This window comes from Aspergillus oryzae, chromosome 1, assembly GCF_000184455.2.
Source record: "Aspergillus oryzae RIB40 DNA, chromosome 1".
Classification (NCBI taxonomy): Eukaryota; Fungi; Ascomycota; class Eurotiomycetes; order Eurotiales; family Aspergillaceae; genus Aspergillus; species Aspergillus oryzae.
In genome coordinates, this window is record NC_036435.1 from 97,949 (window position 1) to 121,356 (window position 23,408).

Below are 23,408 nucleotides of genomic sequence, written 5' to 3' on the forward strand. Positions count from 1 at the left end.
CCACCGAAAGCGAGTGACAAGCCAAACCCGGTATAATACGTGGGGGCCTCTTTATCCATGTACATGTAACTACCGATAACGCCGCCGGTATTTCCAATGCAGATACTAAGAGCAAGGCCAATCGCTCTGCGTCCGGATGGAGCCAGGTTGTTGGCCAACCATGAGGTGGTTGCAGGGTGAGTCGGGTAAAGACCGATACATACAAGTATCATGGCGAAGTAGGTAGGGCCAATATTTTCGTTCAATTGTCCATGGAACGAGATGACAATAGAGTAACCAATTGTGACTATCGTCAATGGTATCGCAGCGAAAGGCATTCGCCAGTAAAAGTGGTCGGACAGTTTAGAGGAACAGATGGCGGAGATGGCAGCCGCAATATACGGGGGCGCAACCATGAGCTGTGCGTTCGTATTGGTAAATCCCATGGCCTTCGTGATAGTAGGCATGGTAAATTTGAGGCCTGTGTATTCCTTGATGAGTGCGACACCCTACAAATAATGGGAGTCAACGAACCGTATGCGGCGGCAGACTGGCAGAGCAAGATGTACGACAGCATATACAACCTCCAGTTGGAAAGGACAGTCTTAAGCTCCTCCCATGAGACCCTCTTTCTCTGCTCCTTAAAATCACCCCCTTCCTTTATGAAATGTTGCAGCTCAAGGTATCGTATTTCGTCAGGGCTGAGCCACTTGCTCGATCTTCTCGGTGAATCAATTAGCAGAAAAAAGCACATCACTCCGAGTACTACCGTTGCAAGCCCCTCCAGCAGGAAGATCCATCGCCAACCTTCCTGGCCACCAATTCCATGCATTTGCGCAATGCCGGCGGCTAGAAGACCCGAGAAAGCCCCAGAAAGAGCACTGGCACAGTAAAAGATAGAAACGCGATAGGCGAGATCCTTCGGCATGTACCAGAATGTGCATAGATATATGGCCGCGGGGTAGAATCCTGCTCTTTTGGGAGCATTAACAATGTACATAGTTGAGTAGGGTAACTTGGGCAAAGAGGACTTACTCGAAAGCACCTAGTAGAAGACGTGTAATGAGCAAACCAGCGAAGTTTTGCACAATGCCTGTTAGGGTCATCACAATTCCCCAGCAAGTGATGAGAATCCCCAGATAGATTGAAGGCCTGAAAAAGCTCTTCAGTAGGATATTACTCGGCACCTCTGCAACCATGGTTAGTGCCGCGCGGATTGTCAGGCCGTAATGCATGCTTACCCAGAAGCACATAGGGGACGAAGAAAATGCTCAGTACAATGTTATACTGGATGCCACTTAGTCGCAAGTCTTCCGTGAGTCCCTCAATCTTTGCATTTCCGATGTTGGCTCGGTCAATCTGAGAGATCAAGTAAAGTACGGCCAACATTGGCACCAAGCGAATATCAACCTGATGTCAGGGGGTATAGATTAATTTAGTCCCATGGGCTCATATACCTGAAAACGCACCTTGCGCAAGACTGCCTTTTTCTGCTCCGCCGAGAAGTCTGTGTAGAATTGCGCGTCCTCAGGACTCAGACCGAGCACCTGGATATTGTCAATGGTGATGAGGCTCCTGACACTCTCCACATGCTGAGCATCATGTTTCTTCTCGTCGACAATATCTGGTGCCGACATTTTCAGGAGGTCCGTCCCAGTCTTCGGCCAAAGGAAATCAGTGTGACTGAGAAATCGTGATCTAGAAACTTAGGAGATAAGAATTTCCCTGCAAGTAGCAGGGGTTCTCGTAAGCCTAAATATCGCCCATGACATCATGCCAGAGAGATTCCTAATCAGATTATGACGATTATCTCCTGCACAATTATGCGAAGCTTTGAGCGGTGTCCTTGGAGAGCTATCATAACCAACGCGCACGTTTTCCACCAGGATGCAATGCTAAGACTGCTCGAGCGACAAAATCTGGGGTTAGACTTTGGGGATACTCTAACACTATTTCAACACTAATGCAACGACTGCGGGGTGATGCCCAACCATTTGGGAGCCCAGCTTTCCACTCATCGCGATCATCCTACCACGAGACCGCAACTGGCGAGCCTTGGCAGCTTGGGCTCTGCCAAGTCACGGTTCGATTGGAAAAGGCCCATTACTCGTGTCATCCTCCTTGTCAGCTGGCGGCTTCTGGGTAGACTCGCGAGCATTGGCAATATCAGATCGTCGGGGGAACTTCTTTGTATCGCTTGCGTGTCGTTCAGCCACTAGGTCATTCGCGATTGCGTCAGAAACTCAGGCGCTATGATGTCCGTGCTTACGGTGATCGGGAAACTTTGTATGGTCGTAAGTCTTCTTGAATATGAGTATTGAGTTTCCATCTAAGGATCTATCACTCTTTGCGATGGTAGAGGCTATCGTGTACCCACACCATCTACCACATAGATAGCATGATGGGATTGAAAGCGATGATCAAGAATTGACGATCCCGCGAGTCCTCGTATGGACTCCAAAAAGTCGGTAAAGGCGACTTTGTCTAATGGTTGGGGAATCGAAATGGAACTGAGAGTTCGAGGTTGAAATAGAGGTTGAGGCTGCGGTTGGGAATCAATTCGCCGGCTGACCGTGTGACCATAAAAGAACGCCCTAGAAAGAACGATATTGCTCAATGGGTCAAGTCTTTACTTTCCAGAAGGATTCGTCTACTGCAAAACATCCAAGCCAGTCACACTTTAAGCGGTTATCGCACCACTACAGCAGGTTATCTCTTGGATCAGTGTCCCCCCAATCCGCCTTCCATTGTCGTGCCAAAAGCTCTTTTGCACCGGTGTAGTCAAGTCGCGTCGCATGCCACATAACATATCCCCAGCGGCGGATAATATCCTGCACGTAGTATCCATATAGGTTGCTGTAGGATCCCCTCCATATCAGAGTCCAGGCCAGAGGTGGGTGTACTCCGTTTGGATCGGGTACTTCATCCCCTTGGAAAGGCAGTGGGTCGCGTCTCTCTTGTCGCAGGTCCCAATTCGAGGGATGCTCCTGGCGTCGCTGGAACTGTGCCGATTCACCTAGGGCTTCACCTTCAAGGAAGTTGCCTGTCGGCCAAGATATGTGCTGTTGCATCGTCGTGACTAGATGTGTGTGGTCCTTTATCTCAAAGATGACCATGTGTAAGAGATCAAGACCACAAGAGATTGTTCCTTTCAGGAGACTATCCCTGGTCCCTGTTATTTTATAAAGTTAGTTGCTCTCGAGCATCAAAGACCGTCGGAGACACGCAGAGGAATGGAGCAGGGCTGAAACTAACAACTATTATCTAGGTCAAATGCTCCTTCAGGGGTGGGTGGCCGTTGTCCTTCAAATTTGGGGTTCTCTTCGTGGACATTCCAGCGGATGTCGTTAAAGATCTGGTTATATCTTTCTTTAGCGAAGGTATAGATACAGGAGATTTCCTCGACCTCCCAAGGCTCGAATAAGTCTAAGAATATTGTCCCGATTTCCACAGAGTCGAAACTCAGTCTTTGGATTTGTGAGGATTTGTGGAGGCCCACTCCCAACAGGTTACAGCAGAGCTGAAACCGATACAGGGCACGTATCAGTCGTGCCTCCTCCATCTTGCTTAGAGGCTCGTCACTTCGTGGCTTATCCGTCTCTATGGCAAGATTACCCAACGTCCAGCTAGTGTAGTACTGTGCGAGTGGTTTGACAATTGAGAAGTAGAACGCTGCTACGTCCACAAGCTCATCAACATTAGCCATTTCGCTCGGTACTGAATGCAGGGATGTATCCCGCTGGTCCTGGTAGGATTGAAGAAACATATTGACTTTCTCTTTAGTGCGCGAGTGAGAAAAGTCGACCAAGCGGGACTGATAAACAGCACAAGCGTCGCTAGTAGCGCTGCGCAATGTTGTCTCCAAGCCACTGCAGAGTAAGCGTCTGCGAGCTGACAGATACTGCTGGTGGTAGACAGGAGACGCGTGGACCAAGGCCCAAAGTGTTTCAAGTTCCAGCATAGAAAGGAGGTGATGCCGAACTTCGGGTGGAAGATCTTCCACCGGTGCATTGCGATGCAGTATATCGCAGTCCACCCGTTTCTGGAGCTTTCCTCGTGCAGGTGTTTGCATAGAGCCGACTTGACCTGCCGTCGCCGCGGGAGTTGGATCCGAGGTAGACGCAGGAATCCGCATCGAATGCTTGAATCTTGAGAAAAGTTTTTTCATTCCGAATGTCTTTCGGTTTACAAAAGTATTTTAGGATAAGATACAATCAATAACAAAAGGAAGTATAACCCTAGACGAGAGCGACGGCCAATTTGGCACTGATCGCGCTTTAATGATCAGCCAATTGTAGCATCACCCTGAGGGGCATCAGGATTCATTTCGTGATCGCACCGTCCGGAAACCGTAGATAGACAAGTCTAGAGCCTAACCTCGAAGAACATTAATTCGGGTGCTGTTCTTTTAGTGCCGTATCACAGCGTTGGTATGGAATTCCTCTTCCAGCCCCTGCAGTGTTGTTGTTGCCTTGCCGTAAAGAGTATAGTTCACTTTTGCCCGATCAAGGCAACACTGCTGAGTCATGCGAATCAACATCCTGACCATGAAATCTAGAGAAAGTAGTCGGCCAGAGCAAAGAAGACAGGGCGAGAAATATGACAAGTGCATAGTTATCTTCGCAGTCGGGTTATGCTGGGATGTTGGGTAGCTGGACTCCGACGTACTTGGCAGGAAATATATCTTCGGCAAACATCCAGAGAAGGAATGAGTATCAATGCGCAACCAAACCACTTGCGCAAATCATTTTATCCCACAAATGGTGACAAGTGTTTATCAGAACGAGCCTGGTACCTCCCGCATTAGCATGCCCACCAGAGAAGAGCCAACTAACGCAATGTAACCCATCAGTTACGCCGCTATCCCCTGACATTGGCCCTCCGGCCATCTTGTTCCTGGTAACTCGTATCTATGAAGAGTTAATGTCCTGTGCCAAGAAAACTCGATGATCAGTGTTGATCCTGAGTGGTTGTTCGGCAAATTGAATACGAGGATCTGCAGTTCACCATCCATGCTTGGGGAAGTCATTTCGCAAACAGGGTTGAGACCGGCGAATACTTAAAAAGTGAAGGATGGACGCTTCCCTCCCGAAAGGTCCTCTTCTTCGTTTGCCGCTCTTCTTTCAACCCTACATACACGCGATCTTCCTGTCAACCAGTAAAAGCCCTCCAACATGAAGTGGTCAGCATTGGTTCCTCTATCGGTCTCTGCACTGGCCGTTCTTCCCTCCACTGGTGCGTGGGAGTTCACTTGGAGAGACGCCAGCAACACAAGACACGTGGAATCCGGCCACGGGCCCTCCAAGTGTATAACCGTCGACCATAAGAAAGGAATGGTATTTTCCATTGATGCGCAAGGCGAAAAGAACATCAACATGTTACTGTACGGCACCGATGACTGTTCGGGCAAGGCTGTGGGACAGGCGACCGAGCGCTTTTCCAAAGCGTCGTCGGTAGACATCCATGGTTTCCAAGTTGAGAGTCTCTCTACCGGATCGAATGCGACCACGACTGCTGCGAATGCTACCGTGACATCGACAAGACTCACTCAATCGTCCTCCACCGCCAACAGCGAATCCAGCGATGTGCCAACGACGTCGGCGACGACCACGTCTGATACAGCTGCCACCACCACAAGTGCGAGTGAAACAAGCACGTCCACCCCGAATGCATCACTGCGACTGTCCGCTGCCGGTAGCGACATGGCCAAGACTGTGATTGGTATGGTGTTGGGACTTGCGACGGTCGAATGGCTGTGTTAGTCAACTCTGGTGGTAATGAGAGGAGGAGAGGAGATGGTGGAATACTTATGGTTGAGTAGTTATAGTCTGTGTACTTTAATAGGGCCCTCAATATTTCATAGCAGCTCCTATGGCTCAGTTGGTAGAGCGCATGACTAGTAATCATGAGGTCCGCGGTTCAAATCCGCGTGGGAGCAGTTCTATTTTTTTCCCCCCTTTTTTCCCCCCCAATCAGTGGATTGAACCACAACAGTAGATTTTATAATATATCTTTTTCTCATTGCTCGTTACCTATTTTTGCTCGGCTCCCACCAGCAAACTGTCAACGTGCGGCCCTATCTCGATGTTATGCCTGCTAATATTCGGAACGTGCCATCTGGAAGGGATGTCGAAAAAGAACGACCTCGTGTCGTTGCACCATGGTATTCAATTTCATAATTAACTACTTGCGATTTGTCCTTTCCTGACCCGCGCCTTAGCAAGGAGGCAACACCCTCTCTGGGCATGAGGAACAGAATATTGCTTGCTTTGCGCTATATATGTTGTTGGGATACCTATGCTAACCAATCAAAGCTAGCTGCCCCAGACCCTCCCTAAGTGTACTTGCCAGTCAAAAACCAGTGACCTCCGTCATAGATCGGTTTACCTTTAGAGGGCGAACATCCGATGATACACCAGGATTTCCAATGGGGGATCCTGAAGCCTCTAGGTACAAAGCATTTGGCTATAAGTCAAGACTCAGTTTCCTCGTCCCAATAGTCTTTTCTGCTCACCTGTGAGCTTTTTATACCCTTCTAGCCTACATATCGTTGCATTGTTGGCACTTTTATCTACCCTGGATACCAGATAACTTTGACAAGTTCGATATGCGGATAAATTGTCTTATAATCACTATTCTGCCTAGAGCGGAGAAAAGTATCTGACTATGCTGGGTAATCCATAAGCATTCAAAATCGAGCGTTGACCCGAATATAATTTGACAATGCGAGCAAGAGAATAACATTGGTGCTATGTGATCAGAATTTCAAGCGTGGAGGGGAGAAAAAGAAGAAAAGATTGTTGACGCGAGACATGTGCGGGGAAATCAACAAGCTAGGTACAAACAGTGCAATTTGGCAGATGCAATACTGTCATGGATCTATATGTTGAATATAGATCCTGGATACGGCAGCCGGCCAGCACATGGTATCAATGCAATTACCACCACCCCGTGTAAGACTGGAGAAAGCTATCAGAAGAGCAAGAAACCAAGTCTATTAAGGCTTGGACCAGGACAGGTCGATAGTACCAATTATGTTCTTGATATTGTCCACAAATAAATCAACCATACCGTTTGTCACTCCTGTTGTAGTGGCACGGTCATAAGGGATGCCGTGATGCGAGATACCAATAGTGTTCTTGTAGTAGTGCAATTCGTGTGTGCACCCTTTCCCTTTGGTGCCAAAATCTCTTAATCCATTCTCACACAGAGTATCCAGTGTGGCTTTGGCTATCTTGCCAGCGTTTAGAGCAGCACGAGTCTGAGGTATCATATTCATTGTTGTCTTTAAGATGACTTTCTTGTTCTTCAACAGCCATGAATCGGATTTAGAGGAGGCATCCGTAAAGTGGTGAGTCATATGGGTGATTTCCTTGTCCACCCAACTTCCGACAATATCATGACAGATGGCATCAACGGCAGCACGAAATGGGGCGGCTTCTTCGAAGTTCTTTGAGAGTTCCGTGGTACAGCTCGTCATATTGACTTCCTCTGAGATTGAAAGGGGAAAGCTCGCTGCACAGCTATCGGCCTTCTTGCCACTAGGAGCATGGAGGTTCAGGTCACCATTGCCATACACACCATGGCACTTGAAAGCAATGTTGCCATCCACAATATTAGCGGACTTAAAGCCATTTAGCTGCTTGACACATTGCAAGAAACTGGATTCAGTCCAATTGGTCTGGACTTCCGGGGAGTCGATCGTAACTAAAGCTTCATCGGCTGCCGGTGCAGGGGCAGCGTCAGAGCAGAAAAAAAGAGAGCTTGTTATGATAAAGATCGTAAGAAGAAACCTGGTATTCATTCTGCAATGGAATCCTAAGTATGGATAGGCTTGATGGAAGAACTGAGAATGATGTGATGCTGCAATAGATTCTCTGAACATCCAAAGTCTACTTATATCTGTCTGCTGGCGTAGCCTTCCATTAGATGATTTGAATTAGGTAACCGAAACTCCCTATCTACAATACTTTCTTTTCACCTTTCCCTCATTACAATACAGTATGACGTTGACCAACACCAAGCATTGGATCCTTTGCTGGCTGCCATAGATGGCCCAGGCTTCCCCGTTTCATCTATAGAACGAGTGCCACGGGTCTCATGCAGGGCTCAAGCACTAATACCTAGGGGTGGCACTGCAATAACAGACACTACTCACATAGTACCATTGTTGGGGGTCATGCTGGGATCAGGTGTTCAAGGCACGACCTTGATGCCATATGTTGGTCGAGTTGGATTGACATAAACCGTGCATTAGCACTTGCACCATGACGTCACTCTATATCTGAGGCTCAGGATGGTGTATAGATAGGTTGAGCGTTTCTAATTATGGTTCTAAGCCAACAGTGTATCAAACAATTTTTAGATATTTACCGATTCTGATTGTAATATATCGGCATACGGTCAGGTGTGCATTTCTAATGTCGCAATGCGCGGTATCCTATATCCTACTGGACCAATGTTAAATTGCATATCCAACAACGACGATCCTCATATCTCGGTCTTCAACAGTTCCGAGATATCAGAACGCTCTTTTATACCAACATTGGCACTGTAGAAGAGCGAATTAGAAAAGACGATGTTCGCGTGCAGTTGGATCAGCGCGCTGGGGCCCCATCTTCACCTCGCTAGTGGTTGCATCCTGTTGGCCATAATCAAGGCTAATGCTAGATGCTCTATTCCTATAGATGGGAGTTCGCCATATGTGTCCTCAAATAAGCTTCGGAAAGAATAAAGTTGAAACATATGTGCCTTACGCCTCGAAGTTCGTGATCATCTGGATACTAGGGTTTAATCCAAGGGTTGATGGGTCAAGGAGCAACTACCAATCATTAGGGCTAACATTATATGGTATGTACTATTTCTAGGGGCTACAGTCGCTGCCTGACAAGGCTACCACATACATACTCTTCACGGGGGCCAAATCAACAGCGAAACTGAACCCTATCCGCAGCTAATTGACGACCAATCACTTCGCTCCGGATTCCATCAACTGCTGGTTTTCGAGAACCTAGACATACCCTACGGCTATACCCTCAGGGCCGGTTACCTGGGGATAGTGGCCGTATGAAGGTATCTCTACTTATAAATATCGTCCTTATCCTCTAGGAACAACATCATCATGATAGACAGCAACTACCTACGAACCGACACCATTACCACGAAACAACAAAAGCCGATTGAGAATATCATACATCTTTACCTTGCCTACAATGCGCTGGATCATCCCGAACCTCCTTGCAGCGTTGGCTGTCAGCAGTCTCTTTTCTTCAGTCATTACGTGGCCCACTGGAGACAGTGGACTCGGGAAAGGCCAGTCTGTTGACAATGATTTCGGTGATGGTAAGAAGGATCCCTTGATATAGTTGATCTTCTGGCGACATACACTGACCCCGAGAAGAAGTCGGAAGCTATGACTCCCAGCCATTCTATGGTAGGAGAGAGATAACAGAATCGCTCCCTGGACTGTCCGAACACCCGGATTCCGAGACCCATGTGGGATATGGAGCTATCCTCGAGCGCGTCCCACGACCTAACACCGATAAGCCTAACGATGATGCCGATGTTCCTGATGTTGACCAGGAGGACTTGGCCACCGCGCTCGAGGCGATCCACCTAGAGAGCCATAGCCCTAGCATCGTCAGTCGAGGACAAAAAGAGGAAGCGGAACTGTCGTCGAAGTTCGGATCGCGCTGGAAAGGGGAGACATTTTACTACTTCATTGAAGCCAAAGACAAGAACGCCAAGAACTTCAATGCAAATGAGATCAAGAGCCTAGCAAAAAAGGGCTACGAGCTGATTAAGGATAAGTTTAACTTCAACGGGAATGTGATCGTGTCTGCGCTCTTTATCCCAGAAGTTGGAGTCGCGGTAGGCTCCAAGCCCCGGGGCACAGGCGTCGTTGAAGAGATTTTGGAAAAAAGCCACAAAACCAGCGGTAAGAATGTCTTTGTGGGGACCTGGTTTGAGAGATATTGGGCCTTTATAGACGGACGCGACCTCACGCATGCTTGTGACTCCGTTCAGCAGGAAGATCTCTACCACGCAGAGGACTTGGTGATTATCAAGGGAGCAGATGAATACTTGAAAAAGATGCGAAGCGATAATTGGAGGGATAAGAAATTTCCTCGGGGAACGCATATGGTTTCATATGGCAAGTATAATTCCGAGGATAAATCTGCGGGACCAAAGGAACCCTGTGGTGGAACAGAAAAAACAAAGTTGACCATTCCCTGCAAAAATGTTGCACATGAACTGAATATTGACTGGTCGACCTGATAGGCATTTCTTTGGATACCTTTGGCCGTTCGGGTTTCTTATTGCCCTTACCCTGTATCAACCTTTTCGGTCATTATAGTGAATCCCTGTTCTGACGAGTTGTTGTTACGGTAATATGTACTCCTGGATAGTAGGAATCAACGATAGTTAGGTTTCTTTTGGTATCTCTCTGAGCATGACTACATATTAAGTTAGGCCGTATCACCATGTCAAAAGATCGTGTCTCTATCTAGTAACCTTCGTGGCTGACACTAGCAGATTTAGTATTGCTGGATCATCGTGCTGCGCGGCATAGGAAAGGAGTGTTTTGCCGTTGGCATCTGTTTCCCCAGTATCTATTACAGATGAATTCCGTATCAGCAGTTTAATTGTCTCAAGATCACCATGCTCAATCGCATATGACAATGGTGATCGTCCCATATAATCCCTTTCGTTCGGAAACCCTTGGCCATTCTGTTTCAATAATAGGTCGACAATGTCTCGATGGCCTCCCTCTGCAGCCACCGACAAAGCATTGCGCTTGTCCTCTTTGCCTTTTGCTGCTACGTCCACCTTTCCTGTCCCTAAAAGAAAAACAACTATATCTGTATGTCCTTCACCCGAGGCTGAAGTAAGTGCAGTACTCCCAGTACTCGTGACAGTATTGAGGTTGGCCCCTGCTTCATATAGCAATTCCATGATGGACAGATGGCCATACAATGCAGACTGAATGAGAGGAGACCGATTATGGCTGTCTCTGGGGTCAGGATATGCCCCCTTTGCGAGTAGAAGCTGCACGATAGTTTCAGAGCCAACCTGCGCTGCCCAGTGTAAAGCTGTTTTTCCACTGGAGGATTGGTGGTTCACATTGATATATGGTGTGTTAAGCAACAGCTCCACTTTCTTAGCAAATCCCCTGCTAGCCGCGAACATTAGGGCAGTCCACCCCTTCTTAAACAAATCATCCGTGGCTATAGCCGCATTGACATCAATGTCCTGTCGAGATAGGAATTGAGACACAGCTGCTTCCGATCCAAAACTCACTGTCCAGGCCAGTGGCGTACGGCCATGGTGATCCTTCCCATTCATATCTACGCCCGGGGTGGCAAGCAGCTGTTCGATCACTGGAACCTGGTTGTTGAATCCCGCATGAGCAATCGGGGGCCTTCCCATGCCATCTCCTAGATTCGGGTTGATGCCTTTTGTTGACAGCAACAGGGCAACTGTATCTACATGTCCTGCCCCAGCTGCTCTTGCTAGAAACGTCACCCATGATCTGGCCTCTTTGCTCCGATATCGGAAATTAGGATCAATTCCCTCTTGCAGTAGAAGAACCTTCGCGATACTTGTGTGTCCCGCGTGCACTGCTATTGACAGTGCATCATAGATTATGCCAAGTTTTATATTGTTTGAAACCCCGAAACTAGCGTTCAGTGAATGTTGCGCGGTCTCAACTATCCCATGATCTGCAGCCCACAGCAGTGCGGACATCTGTCTGTGTATGGCATTGAAATGATACAATAAAGGGTTGATTGCACTGTGAAAGTGGCGGTTCGTTCTGGCTAACAAGTTTAGATCTGACTCTAGGGCCAGATAGCCTGCAATATGATGGAGAATTTCATTTGGTAGATCTAGCAACAGCCGCATCGCGTTCTTTCTTCGGTTAATCGAGTTTATTGCCTCGGCGGCTTGGTGGTAACTTTTGGGCCTTGTAGATGGAAAGGAAGGACCGTATAATTAAATAGATAGACTTCTGAGAACAGCATGGATGAAGTAGTCCGACACAGAAAGCAGCATAGAGATAAGCAGTTGGCAGTCCACTTTGAAGACAAGAAGCAGTCGAGGCTGGAAGAATTAACGGCGTGGAAATTCCCCGCGTTATGGTCCCGTCACATGACGGCAGCGCCAACAGCGGCAAAATCCTTCTATTTTATAGGTTCATTTATATTCTGATATTCAAGTTGTCACCTGCGTACTCATCATAGGCCCCACCTACCAGCTAAGACGGATATTACTTCCCACCGGCATACAGCCATTGCCATCTCCCGTGTGTACCTGAAGTGTGGCAGGCTAGCCATGGATCCTGGATTGCAGAGACCGTATATGCGCGAGGCTTACAGGACGCACCGGTACTGCTTGCTACGGTTGGATAATGGAGATCGATCTAGGGTCACAAAAGCGATCGGTGGAGGACGAGGAAGAGCAACCGGGAACAGCGATGTGTCAAACGATATTCACAACTACTACTTCCGCATGAAAAACAAAGGTAGATAGCACTATATGACTTCGAGCACAGAAACACAATCACAGAAGGGGCAGAGACCTAGACAGCTTCCAAAGCACCGATAAGAGAAGCTGTGATAGCTGTATCAAAGCTCTGTCGAGTACCTAATGAAACGTATCAGGCATAGCAAAACCAATATCAAAAATCGCCTGAATAGCACCTTTACCGTTCCTCCATATAGTGGTTGATGGCTTGACAACATGATCAACCGGATGACGAATGATCCCATACTTCAAAACGGCTAAACACGTCTCTGCCTGGTACTTAATCGCGTGCACGCAGAGATCAACCAGCTCGGATTTGACGTTGATACCGGCTACATTGGCCACCGTACCTATAATCTGCAGATTGCAATGTTTGTGGGTAATTGAAAAACCTTTCCTATGACCTCCCCGAACTGTGAGGGCAGAGGAAATTGCGCCTGCATCCTTGGTGACAATCCCCTGTCCCACGGTGACCATCGTGTCGCAGATAGAACCGGCCAGGTCTTTCATATCTATACTGACATTAGTGATTATCAAGGTAATGCTATCCAGCTGTAGACCCTCAAAGGATACCTACCTCTCCCCGTAAGAAGGTTAGGCAGCAACCTTCCAGGGACCGAGCAAATGCCGCTGCCTGTGTTTCCGTCTGCTACCAGAATGCTAGGCGAGATAGATATAGGCTGGTCATATTTTACTACACCGCTAATGGCCGGCTGCACGCATTTCTCAAACTGGTCGTGGGAAGGGCGCTTCTTCGGCCAATCAGGAACTGCACCAGCCAATTAGTACCATGGGGGCAAGGTTACGGAAGAGTCGTGACAGGATTAACAGACTGGAGCTCTGTAAGCATCCCCCTAGAGCAGTCAGGATAACAGCATCGTGCACGTTGTGTCTATCAAGGAGAGAGCGTGCATCATGGTCAAGTCTTTCCGCAGAGGTGAAGTCATGGCTGATGATAGAGGCAGGAATCCAATCCGAGTTCTGCGGACCCTGTGAACTGTTCCTGGCCAAGGTGCCGCTGGTCGGGGGCATGCACAAGGCTAAACGAAAGATCCATATAGCAATAATGGACAGAATGGCATGGGTTGGGACTGTACGTAATCAGAAAAGCATCAGGCAAGCCCGGTGATACATACGTCTCATGTTGATTGCTATCAATAACACAGAACAGAAGACCTGTAACATAGAATTGAAGAAAGAGATATGCTGTGACTGTGAGTATGGATTGAACTACTCTATCTTGACGTTATGTTCAAGCCGGGAAACCACCTGCCTTTATAACCTATATCCTACAGTAACTGTCTACCTGAGCAGAAATCTAAATGTACAGCACAACAGTAGTTTAGACAGTGATTGGTCAAGACCTCTCCTGAAACACTCTGTTTTATCTAGATGGCTCACCTCTTGATTACTGTAATAATACTTTTGTCGCGTGATAACAAGCAGCGGCTGCGAAGATAATCAGGAGTACAGTTGTCGCTCGAATCTCGATAGCCTCTGACCACGAGTATCGCCCTCATTCATAGAAACTAAAAATAGTCCTGCTCTTTCTAAAGTTGATGCCTAGAGAACTCGATGCAGCCTAAAAAGTTCTCAGTCAGTCGTGTCATGAGGAAGAAGATCCATGTTCAACCTGAAATCTCCTGTGATTCGTGAACTGGGAAATTGTATCATGTTGATCACACTCGTAATGGTTGACTGTTAATCCGAAGAAAGTGCTCGATTTTCCAGACGCACCGGTGACATGATACACTGGGGGAGGTAGTTGAAGGCGTCTTTTAGATCTTCAAACAAGCAATCAATAGCTACGCCCCTGGCCTGGGCTCTAGTCTGAATACATTAGGCAGACCTTTACAGAGACCAGGAAACAGAGACAGACCAGTATGCACATATCGCAGCCGAATATATGACCGTGATTTAAGTATCAAGGTCAGCATCAGCGTGACGAAAAAAACAAAAAAAAAAAAAAAAAAAAAAAAAAAAAAAAAAAAAAAAAAAAAAAAAAAAAAAAAAAAAAAAAAGGAAAAAAACACTGCTGTTATGTTGGGGCTAGATAGCGAGAGCCGGATACCGGAATGGTGACAGACCAAGTAGTTTTCGACAGATAAAGCATGGCTGTGCCCGCGCAAACAAGGCTATAAAAGATAAATGACATCATGTACTTTCACTTATAGTCAAAAAGACCGGATGGGATGATGTTTGCCTATACTTCGTAACATGCGAGGTCTTCCCCCCTGCTCCGCTGGGAAAGCCGGATCAAGCATGATTGGATCCGTGTAGAACTTCGGTAAGGCTTGTTCTAGCCAGGGATTAAATGACGTTATCAGGGCCTGTCTCTCTCTCTCTCTCTCTTGCTGTGCCAATCATTCTGTCTTCCGCAATGTTGGGAGGGGTAGTTCCAGACGCAGGGACCTGAGGCTTTTCGAAAACCCAAAGGGGTCACATTAGATTGCTCTTCTTCGTATTTTACCATACTCTATTTTGTTTTTTATTTTTATTTCTGTTTCCAGTAGACAATTGCGTCCAATACAACTTGCTGCAGTGGCAATGAATCCGAATTTCGAGAGTGTCGAATTATTATTGTCAACAGGCACCGATATGACGGGCCTTTGCTGCTTTTCAGTCTCTCGCGAAGACCGTTTCCTGGGCCTGCTTTTCCTTACCTCGGTAGTGGCATTCCTACCCTACCTAGCTAGAGTCCTACATCATAATAGCATACAGTGACCTAGTGTTATTGAGTTAGCTCACTAACCAGGAGAGCAAAGAGGGGCAGACAGTACAAGAGATTGACTGATCTAACAAAAATAGCTAAATGATTAAGCTTTGCTACCTTGGATGGTCGGAGCAATAATATTATCGTACAAAGTACTGTTGGCCTCCATCCGCACGGGGAGCTGATCTTACTGCACCAGGGAGCCACTAACCAATAGAAGAGCGGGGTAAATGACACCTTGAAGCGACGATACGCAAGGCTGATCAAGAATGGAGGTGCCTGGTTTGTTGGCAGCCTCCAGGAGATGAACTGATCCAAGACCGTCGCTAATGCAGAATAATTCGCGGCAGGTCCAGAAACGGGCGGAATTGAACAATACTAACATGATCACCTGCGTTAGTACAAGGCAGAATAATATCACTAACCCCGTTTGACTCGCGACCCTGTGGATTAAGCGCCCTACTAGACATCGGCGCTACAACTAACACGAACCCTAGTCCTACAGCGCGTCTTACCTTCCAACCCTGTGCTAGTAAATCTCCATTAGGCATATGCACTGCTATAGTATGCGCTTATATCTTCTTATTTAAGACCAGCTAATTTAAGACACCATCTCTGTGTCGTCAGTGGCATAGGCTGGAAATATCGGCTGCCTGCCAGAAAGCGCAAGAAGGAAGATAGGGGGGTATAATATTATTTGATCATAGAATCACAACAACGCTAATGCCTTCGCTACTATTGTTGTTTCTAGAGAGATCTACATAGTCTATACATACTCTCGTGATATGATAATTTCCGTCCCAGGCATCAAGGATTTGAAGCCCTTCCAGGCGAAACAACTAATAGCAAGGGAAGGGGGCTCAAGCGCATAGTTGGAACCGGGCGCATCTATTATTCGTCCCCTAGAGGCAAAGTCCCGAGACACTGGTACTCTATAGGAGAGTCGAAGAGACCAACATCAAAGCACTGAAGACCTGCCAGACGGATTCCATTCTTTGTACCCCTCGTTGAAAATTATTGTACTATAACTATATATTCGTCGCTTTGGTTCTACTGAAACCTAAGGCTTTACTTTATACTATCAGATCTTTAAACCATCATACAAGCCATTGGGAATAGCGCGCCGGTTCTTACAGCCACGAGACAAGGCGGCCATGGTATACATCAATCACACGCAGCTGCGCGGGCCAGCGGAGATAACCCGCATTAGCCATGACAAGCTCAGCGGCACCACTCTAGGCTATCCAGCAGGTAGCAGTGCAGGAAGCTCGGTAACCAGTCTCTGCAGTCCCTCCGTAGCCGCGAGCTCAGCCGGTTCGAGCGAGATACTGGTCGGACTTGGCATCTCCACTACCACATCGGGCCTTAAACTAGACGATCACCAGCTGCCCATAACGCCTAGGCCGTCCCGTGGCCATTGCGTTGGAGGCAATGTTCCCGCATGTCTTCAGAACCAACTAGACAAGCCCCTCCCACCACTGCCATTACGCGCGAGTGCTCGGGACCACGGTCTCGCCAAGCACTATCCCTTACCCCCTCGCCCACAAGGGCGGAAGCACTGGTCGCTCCCCAACAAGCCAGAAGCTCATGACCTAGCGGCCCTGGATCACGCCTTCGCCAGAAAAGGCCTGCGCAGCAATCCGCTGCATCGCCTCCGCGTCCACCGTCCCCGCCATGATCTGCCTACAGCAGTGAATACAGAGCACACAGAGCCAACTCCAGATAGACTCACGTCCCGACGCTGGTTAGTGCGGGGGCGGACGCTTACGCGGGCATTCCAGCACTTCCGGCTACCACGGCTACCACGGCTACCACAAAAGCCATCCCACGCCATTCGCCAGTCCATCCGCCCTGTTGGAGAGGCGTCCACGCAGCCTCCACTGTGCCACACGCTCTCGAGAACCACAGGGCCGAATGGGCCGCCAATTCACGCCCACTCTGGGGCGGCTACGCGCATGAAGCGCATCCTGTCTATTCTACTGGAAAACCGAGCCTCCCTCTGCATGCCCGATATGCCCGAGGCAGACAGGGAGCGATATGCGGGTAATTTCATCGAACAGGCCCAACGACTGGTGCTGGACTACTTGCAGCCAACCTTGTCGACCGCGTACGCTGGCTCCTCCGGGCCCATAGTTCCGGTGCCTCGACCCCGTCACAGTATCTACGAGCTCGGCGTGCGGACACGGGTGCTATCCCACCCGTGTGCATCGTCTGCATTGAATGTGCCGGTCCCCGTCATGCGGCGAATTCTGCAGCAGGTTGACTGCCTCGAGGATCTCTTCTCTCTGGCCCGAGTCAATCGTGCGGCATACAAGGCTTTCAAGGCACACGAGCTGCCCCTGATTCAGGGAACGTTGTGGAAGGTATCCCCGCCGGCATGGAAGCTTCGCCAGGTCTGTGAAATTCCTATTCGGTATACTAAAGAGGATTCCGATGGCTCACCGCTGGCGGCGAGTCTCTACCTGCGGCACTACGCCCGCGACCTAGACACGCTCGTCCGAATCAAGCTCCTAATTTGGTATTATTGCCGGGCAGTTGTACGAGAAGAGATGATGACGGCTCTATGCGAACCTGACAGCGAACAGGGCGCCGCGGTTGACGACGCCAACTGGCGCGTATGGACCTTCTGCCACCTATTTGGGAGCCGAAAGGACCGGGAGTGGGACCTGGCTGGACAGATCCAGTGGCTACGTGGGAAGACGTGCGGTGCTGTCCTACCACTGGTCTGCTGCACCAGCCCTGACCCCAGCGACTTCAACACCGTGCTCTTCACGCCTCCCGAGGGGTTCGCGCGCGGCAACCAAGGCCCACTCTCAGAGGACCAGCTGTGCGATATGATCGAGGTCTGGACGGCCATGGCTTCTTTGCTGGATTTCCTACGGGTGCAGACGTCCCATGCGCGCCGGTATGGCGTGTTTAGCGAGACCGGTATTACTCCCGGAGACAAGCAGCAAGAAGAGTCCATGCTAAGTATGTTCCCTCTGCTTTCGATTATTCGCCCCCTGACACATCTGACATGGGACACATTAACTTACCTATTGTATAGGCGCCTGGCTCGACTTTATTCTTACTCTTGGGCCGGCCGCGGTCTTGGAGCTGGCGCAATCTGGGCGCAGGTTCGGTCCTGAAACGGCCTTCGCCCACGCGAACTCATATGGATGGACGCATTGGACCCCACCCACTTTCAACCCTAGAAGCCCAGACTCCGGGTTTTTTATTTCGGCTGTCAAGGCCCTTAGCAGCCCGGTATAGTTCTATTGGGCCATTTAACCGCGTGGTGGTCACCGAAGTGTGATTCCCGGTCAAGAGATATCATCACGATCTATAGGCCATTCACGGGCTGAAGACAGGGCGCTGCAGACATAGAATTGTGTATTTATCTCCGACACTTCTGCTCTACTCGAAAGTGTTGTTTTTCTTTCCTTTGTGCGGATTATTGCGCTTGTTCCTTCTTTTGTTTCGGGGTACATATTGATAACTACATACCCTACTCGAACTATGTTCCCAGACTTTTCCACTTAAGAAAATGGGAGCTACAAAAGTTCGTAGCATACATATCGTGATGATCCCTCCTCATCTAGAGACTGAACCCATGCAAGGAGTGGAAATGCCGTCGTTCTGGAGAAGCAAGGCACGTAGCATCATTCATCAGGAAGGACGTTGTAGATTTTAGACTTATTGATATACACGAAGGTAGTTCCCTCGTAAGGAAGAAGAGCCAAGATTGGAAACTTGTTTTGAAGAAGTCTATCTAGTATGCCATACAAAACACAAAGGTCCAAGGGCTCGGCGAATGCTCTGAAACAATAATCTATCGCAAAAACGAAATAGTCCGTGGAATTTCGTGTAAGGTACAGCTGGGACAGAGTCTGAGCAGACGATTTTATCTGCTGAACTCATGCCCAAGATAATGGAACTTATCCCATCACATATCTCATCTCATACATGTCACATAAAGAAACGCCATAGCTCCGTGATATCAACACCAAAGAAAGCCACTGAAGGAAAATTTACCACCCGGGAAACGGCGCCGTGATGGCGAGGAACATACCACGAACATCAAACTTCCAATTAGTCCAGGGAAAATCACTTCACTCGCGAGCGAAATGGAACCGTGATTTGCTTGAGAATGCAATTTGCACGAGAGACTCGACCGTATTATTATCGGGTTCCTCCACCGTCAACACTATTTTGGCACACCGTTTCCCACGAGTCACGTTTTCTTGCAAAGAGGCGAGGGTTTGCTCTTCTGTGTCCATAGCTGATACGCTTAGGTCGTCGCAAAAGTTGTCTCCTTGACTGTAGTCGCTGGGCATCTCTTCGGTTGGTGATAACAAACTTGGGCATATGCAGTCTTTGCCGCTTGCTGCATCCACAAAGCCAAAATTATGCATGCTGTCCGGTGGGATGCTGTGAAGTTCTGGCACCATACCATTGAGGAACAATCCCATACTATCCGTCTCGCCTACCGAGGGCAGTCCCCATGGATCTCCCGACAATGTGCCAGCCATATCCCATGTCCCGTGCATAAACCCATTATGACCAGGGATTCCTTGAGTCGTCGATGGCAAGATGTCTGTGGGATTTATGTTCATCGGCACATCATCATCGGCAATGCGAGGATCATGTAACCCGGTGCTTCCTTCTGTGCTTCCACTCCCAAGACCGCTATCATCGTCGCTACTGTCGACAGTATCTCCCGAGTCCTCGCATGAGCTCGGCGACAAGCTCGAGTCCTCGGGCCCAGTTCCCGCGCTCGCGGCAGTCTGAGCTTCTCGTAAGTTCTTCAGTTTATTGTATCGGCGGGTAAGAATTGTGTGTCTGATCATGGTACCATCAGGTCAGCTTCATGTCTTGTATTCTACCCTTCATCCAAGGCTCATGCTTACTGATTCTTGATCGAGTTTCGTGACCGGGTAGGGAAATGCTCCATCTGAATCTCTTTCCATCGTCGTCCCTTGGCAGCACATGCCTCCATCAATCGTCGGTTCTGTTATCGTTCTTATTAGCATCACAATTCTCGACTCTCCGTGGACATACAAGCCTACCTCGAGTTCTGTCCATTCACTGCGGTCGAGTTGTGGGTCGAGACATTGCTTCCATCGCTTGGCACATTCTGAATACAACATTCGTTAGTAATGAACAGAGGACACAAAAATCATCAAGAACATACGATCTGCGCTTCGTGTTTTGACGACATCCGCAACCACCGTCCATCTATCGCAGTCACGTGTCAGTATAGGGTTCTTTCCCTGACGAGCAGCAGAGGATCCTCACGTCTCTCCATGTATTTGCACCGCGTGTGTCAACAGCTTGTCTTCCTCCTCTGTCCAGTACCCCTTGTTCAAACCACCGGAAAGCACATTGTGCCACCGTTTGCGACAATCTTTATTCGTCCGACCCGGAATCTTGTCTGCTATTGATCGCCAGTCTCTTACTCTGCCTTCGGATACTAGAGCACGGAATGGAGTTAGACCTAATATGTGTGAAACACTATTGCGACCCAACTCACACTGATTGTGGACTTCTCGGCAGAGGAGCTTGTCCTCCTCTGGGGTCCATTTCTGTGGGGCACGAGGCATGTTGCGGTGAACAACCTTCCACGTGGAAGTGATGCAGAAAGGGGATTAAAATGGGGTCTATCCAAGATGAAAATAAATCAACAAGGGTGAAGAAGAAGAGTTAGGTTGATCGCCCTTTTCGGTCAGTGCGATCACAGTCTATTTTAACCCGCAGTCTGATTATGCGCAGAGAGTTGACGATTTCGAATCTCAATGCAACCAAACCGATCGCAGACAGGCTTCGGTTTATATTCTTGTTCAAAGTCAATTGTGTATGCATTTATTTAATTGCTGACTGCATTTAAAAAGTACCAGGGCTTGAACCCGCTCGTATTGGAGTGTTAATTAGTACCCACCCACGGGGGCGACTTGGATTGCGAGATGACTGCTGAAGTGACAAAAGAGGAAAATGGCAGGATTTTAAGAAAGAAACAACACGAATCATGCAATTTAACCAATAGGACCTGATAGACTAGAGAAATCCTTTCACAAGGGTTTCTCCCGCATCCTTCTGGACCTTCTGATCCACCCTGGCGTGCGCCGATAAGCTTGAGCCTATTCGCGTGGCTCGGCAGCGGCATTAGTGACGGAAGAGATTGGACATCTGCCCAACTCCGATGCATACGATATATTACCCTGCGCCCAGCAACGCACCAATCAAATATCCCTGTTATAGTTTCAATGGGTCTAGAAATTACTGGGGTGACTGAACGTCGGGTCGACCACGAGTTACCAGGGTGCAACCGTTGCTCTACATGCCGTTCTGACGTTCCCTGTCTGCCGGGTATAGGAAAGGCCTGCAGAGTAGCGCAGTTATGCGGCTGCAACAACTATCGCCCAGACATCTTCTGCTAGATGATTATCCTGACAAGAAAATATCTGCGGTGCGGGTCTCCCAAAGTCTCCCCAAGCTTCGCTGGGCTGACGCCCACATAACTTACTGCAGCTGATTCTTCACAAATCTATCTAGACATTGGCTGGATGACACTGGCGATCCACCTTCTCTTAGTCTGATCCTTCAAGCTACCATTACTTGACGATACCAAGCCTGAAACACAATACATCCTACCGAGGAGGGAGAACGTTATGTTGTATATTACAGTAAGGAAAATTGGAATCTACGAGGTTCCGTGGCAGACGAAGCAAATAGTTCGCTTAACCTGTCGAAATCGAGTGGGCCCTAATCTGTTGAGCCTCAGGTGGCCATGCCTGCTTGCCATATGGCGAGTGCTGTTCGATCGTTCCAGCATCCTAGCAAGTCCGTAAAGAGTAGAACCGGGGACTTTCCGCTGAGGGTCCATGCAGACACAAGTTTGAGATCAACTACACAATTACCTAGTCAAGGCTGAAAACGCTGGGCTATGTTGATCACAATCTGTCTCATGTACATCGGCTTGAACCGCCAATGTCTGTCTTCTTGACGAAGGTTATCGACATCTCCATGTGGCCGATTGACAGGACCATATGGTGCCGGAATAATGTACCTAAAAACAGATGCATGCACACGATCCACAGCTGGGACACAATCAGACCAATAAGATCAACAAGGCCAAATTCTCTACAAGGAATAGGGCGTTTTTCGTTACAATGTGATCGACACGCTTGAGGTTTTGCAACATGAATAGGGTCGTCGAGTGGTTCTATACGGTTGTACCTGATGAGCCAGAACTAATGGACTTCGCTGGTGTGATGTACCGGGACGGTTGATCCACATTGTACCAAACCATGATAGGTTAGTTCCAATGATGTTACCTGCGACTAGACTCTTTTGGCTGATAGGAATTGTCGGCGGTGATACGATTTCAAAGGAGTGGCCGCCTTAGTTAGGCTGGATATTACTATCTAGACGGCGTTGTCCGATTCGTGTACATATGTGAACAATGTCCGCGGACATATAGTTCGGCCGAATGCAGACAACAGAGGGTTTGCCCGTCGAGTGTATTTACTCCCGAATTTTTGACATACAATGACTACATTCAGTGGTATATGGACAAGACAAACCAAGTCCGGGCCATGTCCAAATACCTCCGAGAGTGGTTCCTGCCAAGCATCCGGACGATCGACCGGCTTAACTGGCAACCGCAAACCGATTGCCCAAGCGGCTCAATAACCCTCCTGTCCAGGGGTACCCACGATCTCCGACAGCAAAGATAGGGCTACCGGTTGAACCTTTTCCCCGCGTTGGGGGAGAGGGCCTGCACTATTTGACTCGGCAGGATTTGGTCTCCGTTTCGCTGCAGGGCTGATCGGCATCTCCACTTTGCTCGGGTCCTCCACCAATAATGCCGCGCAGGCTCAATAAGGTACGACCAAAACGCGCCGAACATCCCTGCAAGTGCTTCAGTTCTCCGGCTTCATGTCCCCATGCCTGGTGGTTGACCCGGCCTCTCTACGACCCCGACCACCGACTGCTACCTGGATCATTCGACCTATCGTGATTCTATCTTTAGTCTGACTGAGTTTGAGGCTATGGATCGAACTGACACCCAGCCATTCACCATCGAAGCTGTGACCATGTTGTGTCTGTATCTCAAGCTGAAGAAAATCCTGAATCTTACTCGGCAGTATCACGCTGCAGCAGCAATTAATCCCACGGAAGATAGCCGAGGTGAAGAGATTCTAGATTGTCA

General features: G+C 48.6%; 10 protein-coding genes and 1 non-coding gene across 11 annotated transcripts; 4 read left to right on the forward strand and 7 right to left on the reverse strand.

Moving 5' to 3' along the window:
* Positions 1-342: 342 nt before the first annotated feature.
* Positions 343-1,616, reverse strand: AO090009000034 (uncharacterized protein; the record flags this gene model as incomplete). The annotated part of the gene is made up of 5 exons (XM_023235442.1): positions 343-488; positions 514-953; positions 1,015-1,168; positions 1,221-1,389; positions 1,449-1,616. The coding sequence occupies 5 exons, from the start codon at positions 1,614-1,616 to the stop codon at positions 343-345; spliced, it is 1,077 nt and encodes a 358-aa protein (XP_023088489.1).
* A 1,062-nt stretch (positions 1,617-2,678) lies between these two features.
* AO090009000035 (uncharacterized protein) lies at positions 2,679-4,147 on the reverse strand (the record flags this gene model as incomplete). Its single annotated transcript, XM_001816507.1, has 2 exons — positions 2,679-3,151; positions 3,235-4,147. The coding sequence occupies 2 exons, from the start codon at positions 4,145-4,147 to the stop codon at positions 2,679-2,681; spliced, it is 1,386 nt and encodes a 461-aa protein (XP_001816559.1).
* Positions 4,148-5,153: 1,006 nt separating this feature from the next.
* AO090009000036 (uncharacterized protein) lies at positions 5,154-5,741 on the forward strand (the record flags this gene model as incomplete). The annotated part of the gene is made up of 1 exon (XM_001816508.3): positions 5,154-5,741. The coding sequence occupies one exon, from the start codon at positions 5,154-5,156 to the stop codon at positions 5,739-5,741; it is 588 nt and encodes a 195-aa protein (XP_001816560.1).
* A 103-nt stretch (positions 5,742-5,844) lies between these two features.
* AO090009t00001 lies at positions 5,845-5,917 on the forward strand. The gene has a single exon. It is a non-coding gene; the product is annotated as a tRNA-Thr (tRNA).
* A 1,059-nt stretch (positions 5,918-6,976) lies between these two features.
* On the reverse strand, positions 6,977-7,783 carry AO090009000037 (uncharacterized protein; the record flags this gene model as incomplete). Its single annotated transcript, XM_001816509.3, has 1 exon — positions 6,977-7,783. One exon carries the CDS (start codon positions 7,781-7,783, stop codon positions 6,977-6,979), a length of 807 nt encoding a protein of 268 aa, XP_001816561.3.
* A 1,408-nt stretch (positions 7,784-9,191) lies between these two features.
* Positions 9,192-10,257, forward strand: AO090009000038 (uncharacterized protein; the record flags this gene model as incomplete). The annotated part of the gene is made up of 3 exons (XM_023235669.1): positions 9,192-9,321; positions 9,380-9,916; positions 9,968-10,257. 3 exons carry the CDS (start codon positions 9,192-9,194, stop codon positions 10,255-10,257), a joined length of 957 nt encoding a protein of 318 aa, XP_023088490.1.
* Positions 10,258-10,482: 225 nt separating this feature from the next.
* On the reverse strand, positions 10,483-11,883 carry AO090009000039 (ankyrin repeat domain-containing protein; the record flags this gene model as incomplete). The annotated part of the gene is made up of 1 exon (XM_001816511.3): positions 10,483-11,883. One exon carries the CDS (start codon positions 11,881-11,883, stop codon positions 10,483-10,485), a length of 1,401 nt encoding a protein of 466 aa, XP_001816563.1.
* Positions 11,884-12,624: 741 nt separating this feature from the next.
* AO090009000040 (uncharacterized protein) lies at positions 12,625-13,647 on the reverse strand (the record flags this gene model as incomplete). Its single annotated transcript, XM_023235772.1, has 4 exons — positions 12,625-13,016; positions 13,082-13,273; positions 13,494-13,544; positions 13,641-13,647. 4 exons carry the CDS (start codon positions 13,645-13,647, stop codon positions 12,625-12,627), a joined length of 642 nt encoding a protein of 213 aa, XP_023088491.1.
* Positions 13,648-16,371: 2,724 nt separating this feature from the next.
* On the forward strand, positions 16,372-18,345 carry AO090009000042 (uncharacterized protein; the record flags this gene model as incomplete). Its single annotated transcript, XM_023235828.1, has 1 exon — positions 16,372-18,345. One exon carries the CDS (start codon positions 16,372-16,374, stop codon positions 18,343-18,345), a length of 1,974 nt encoding a protein of 657 aa, XP_023088492.1.
* A 963-nt stretch (positions 18,346-19,308) lies between these two features.
* On the reverse strand, positions 19,309-20,046 carry AO090009000043 (uncharacterized protein; the record flags this gene model as incomplete). The annotated part of the gene is made up of 1 exon (XM_023235885.1): positions 19,309-20,046. The coding sequence occupies one exon, from the start codon at positions 20,044-20,046 to the stop codon at positions 19,309-19,311; it is 738 nt and encodes a 245-aa protein (XP_023088493.1).
* Positions 20,047-20,102: 56 nt separating this feature from the next.
* On the reverse strand, positions 20,103-20,799 carry AO090009000044 (uncharacterized protein; the record flags this gene model as incomplete). Its single annotated transcript, XM_023235945.1, has 4 exons — positions 20,103-20,207; positions 20,266-20,333; positions 20,391-20,434; positions 20,495-20,799. 4 exons carry the CDS (start codon positions 20,797-20,799, stop codon positions 20,103-20,105), a joined length of 522 nt encoding a protein of 173 aa, XP_023088494.1.
* Positions 20,800-23,408: the final 2,609 nt, after the last annotated feature.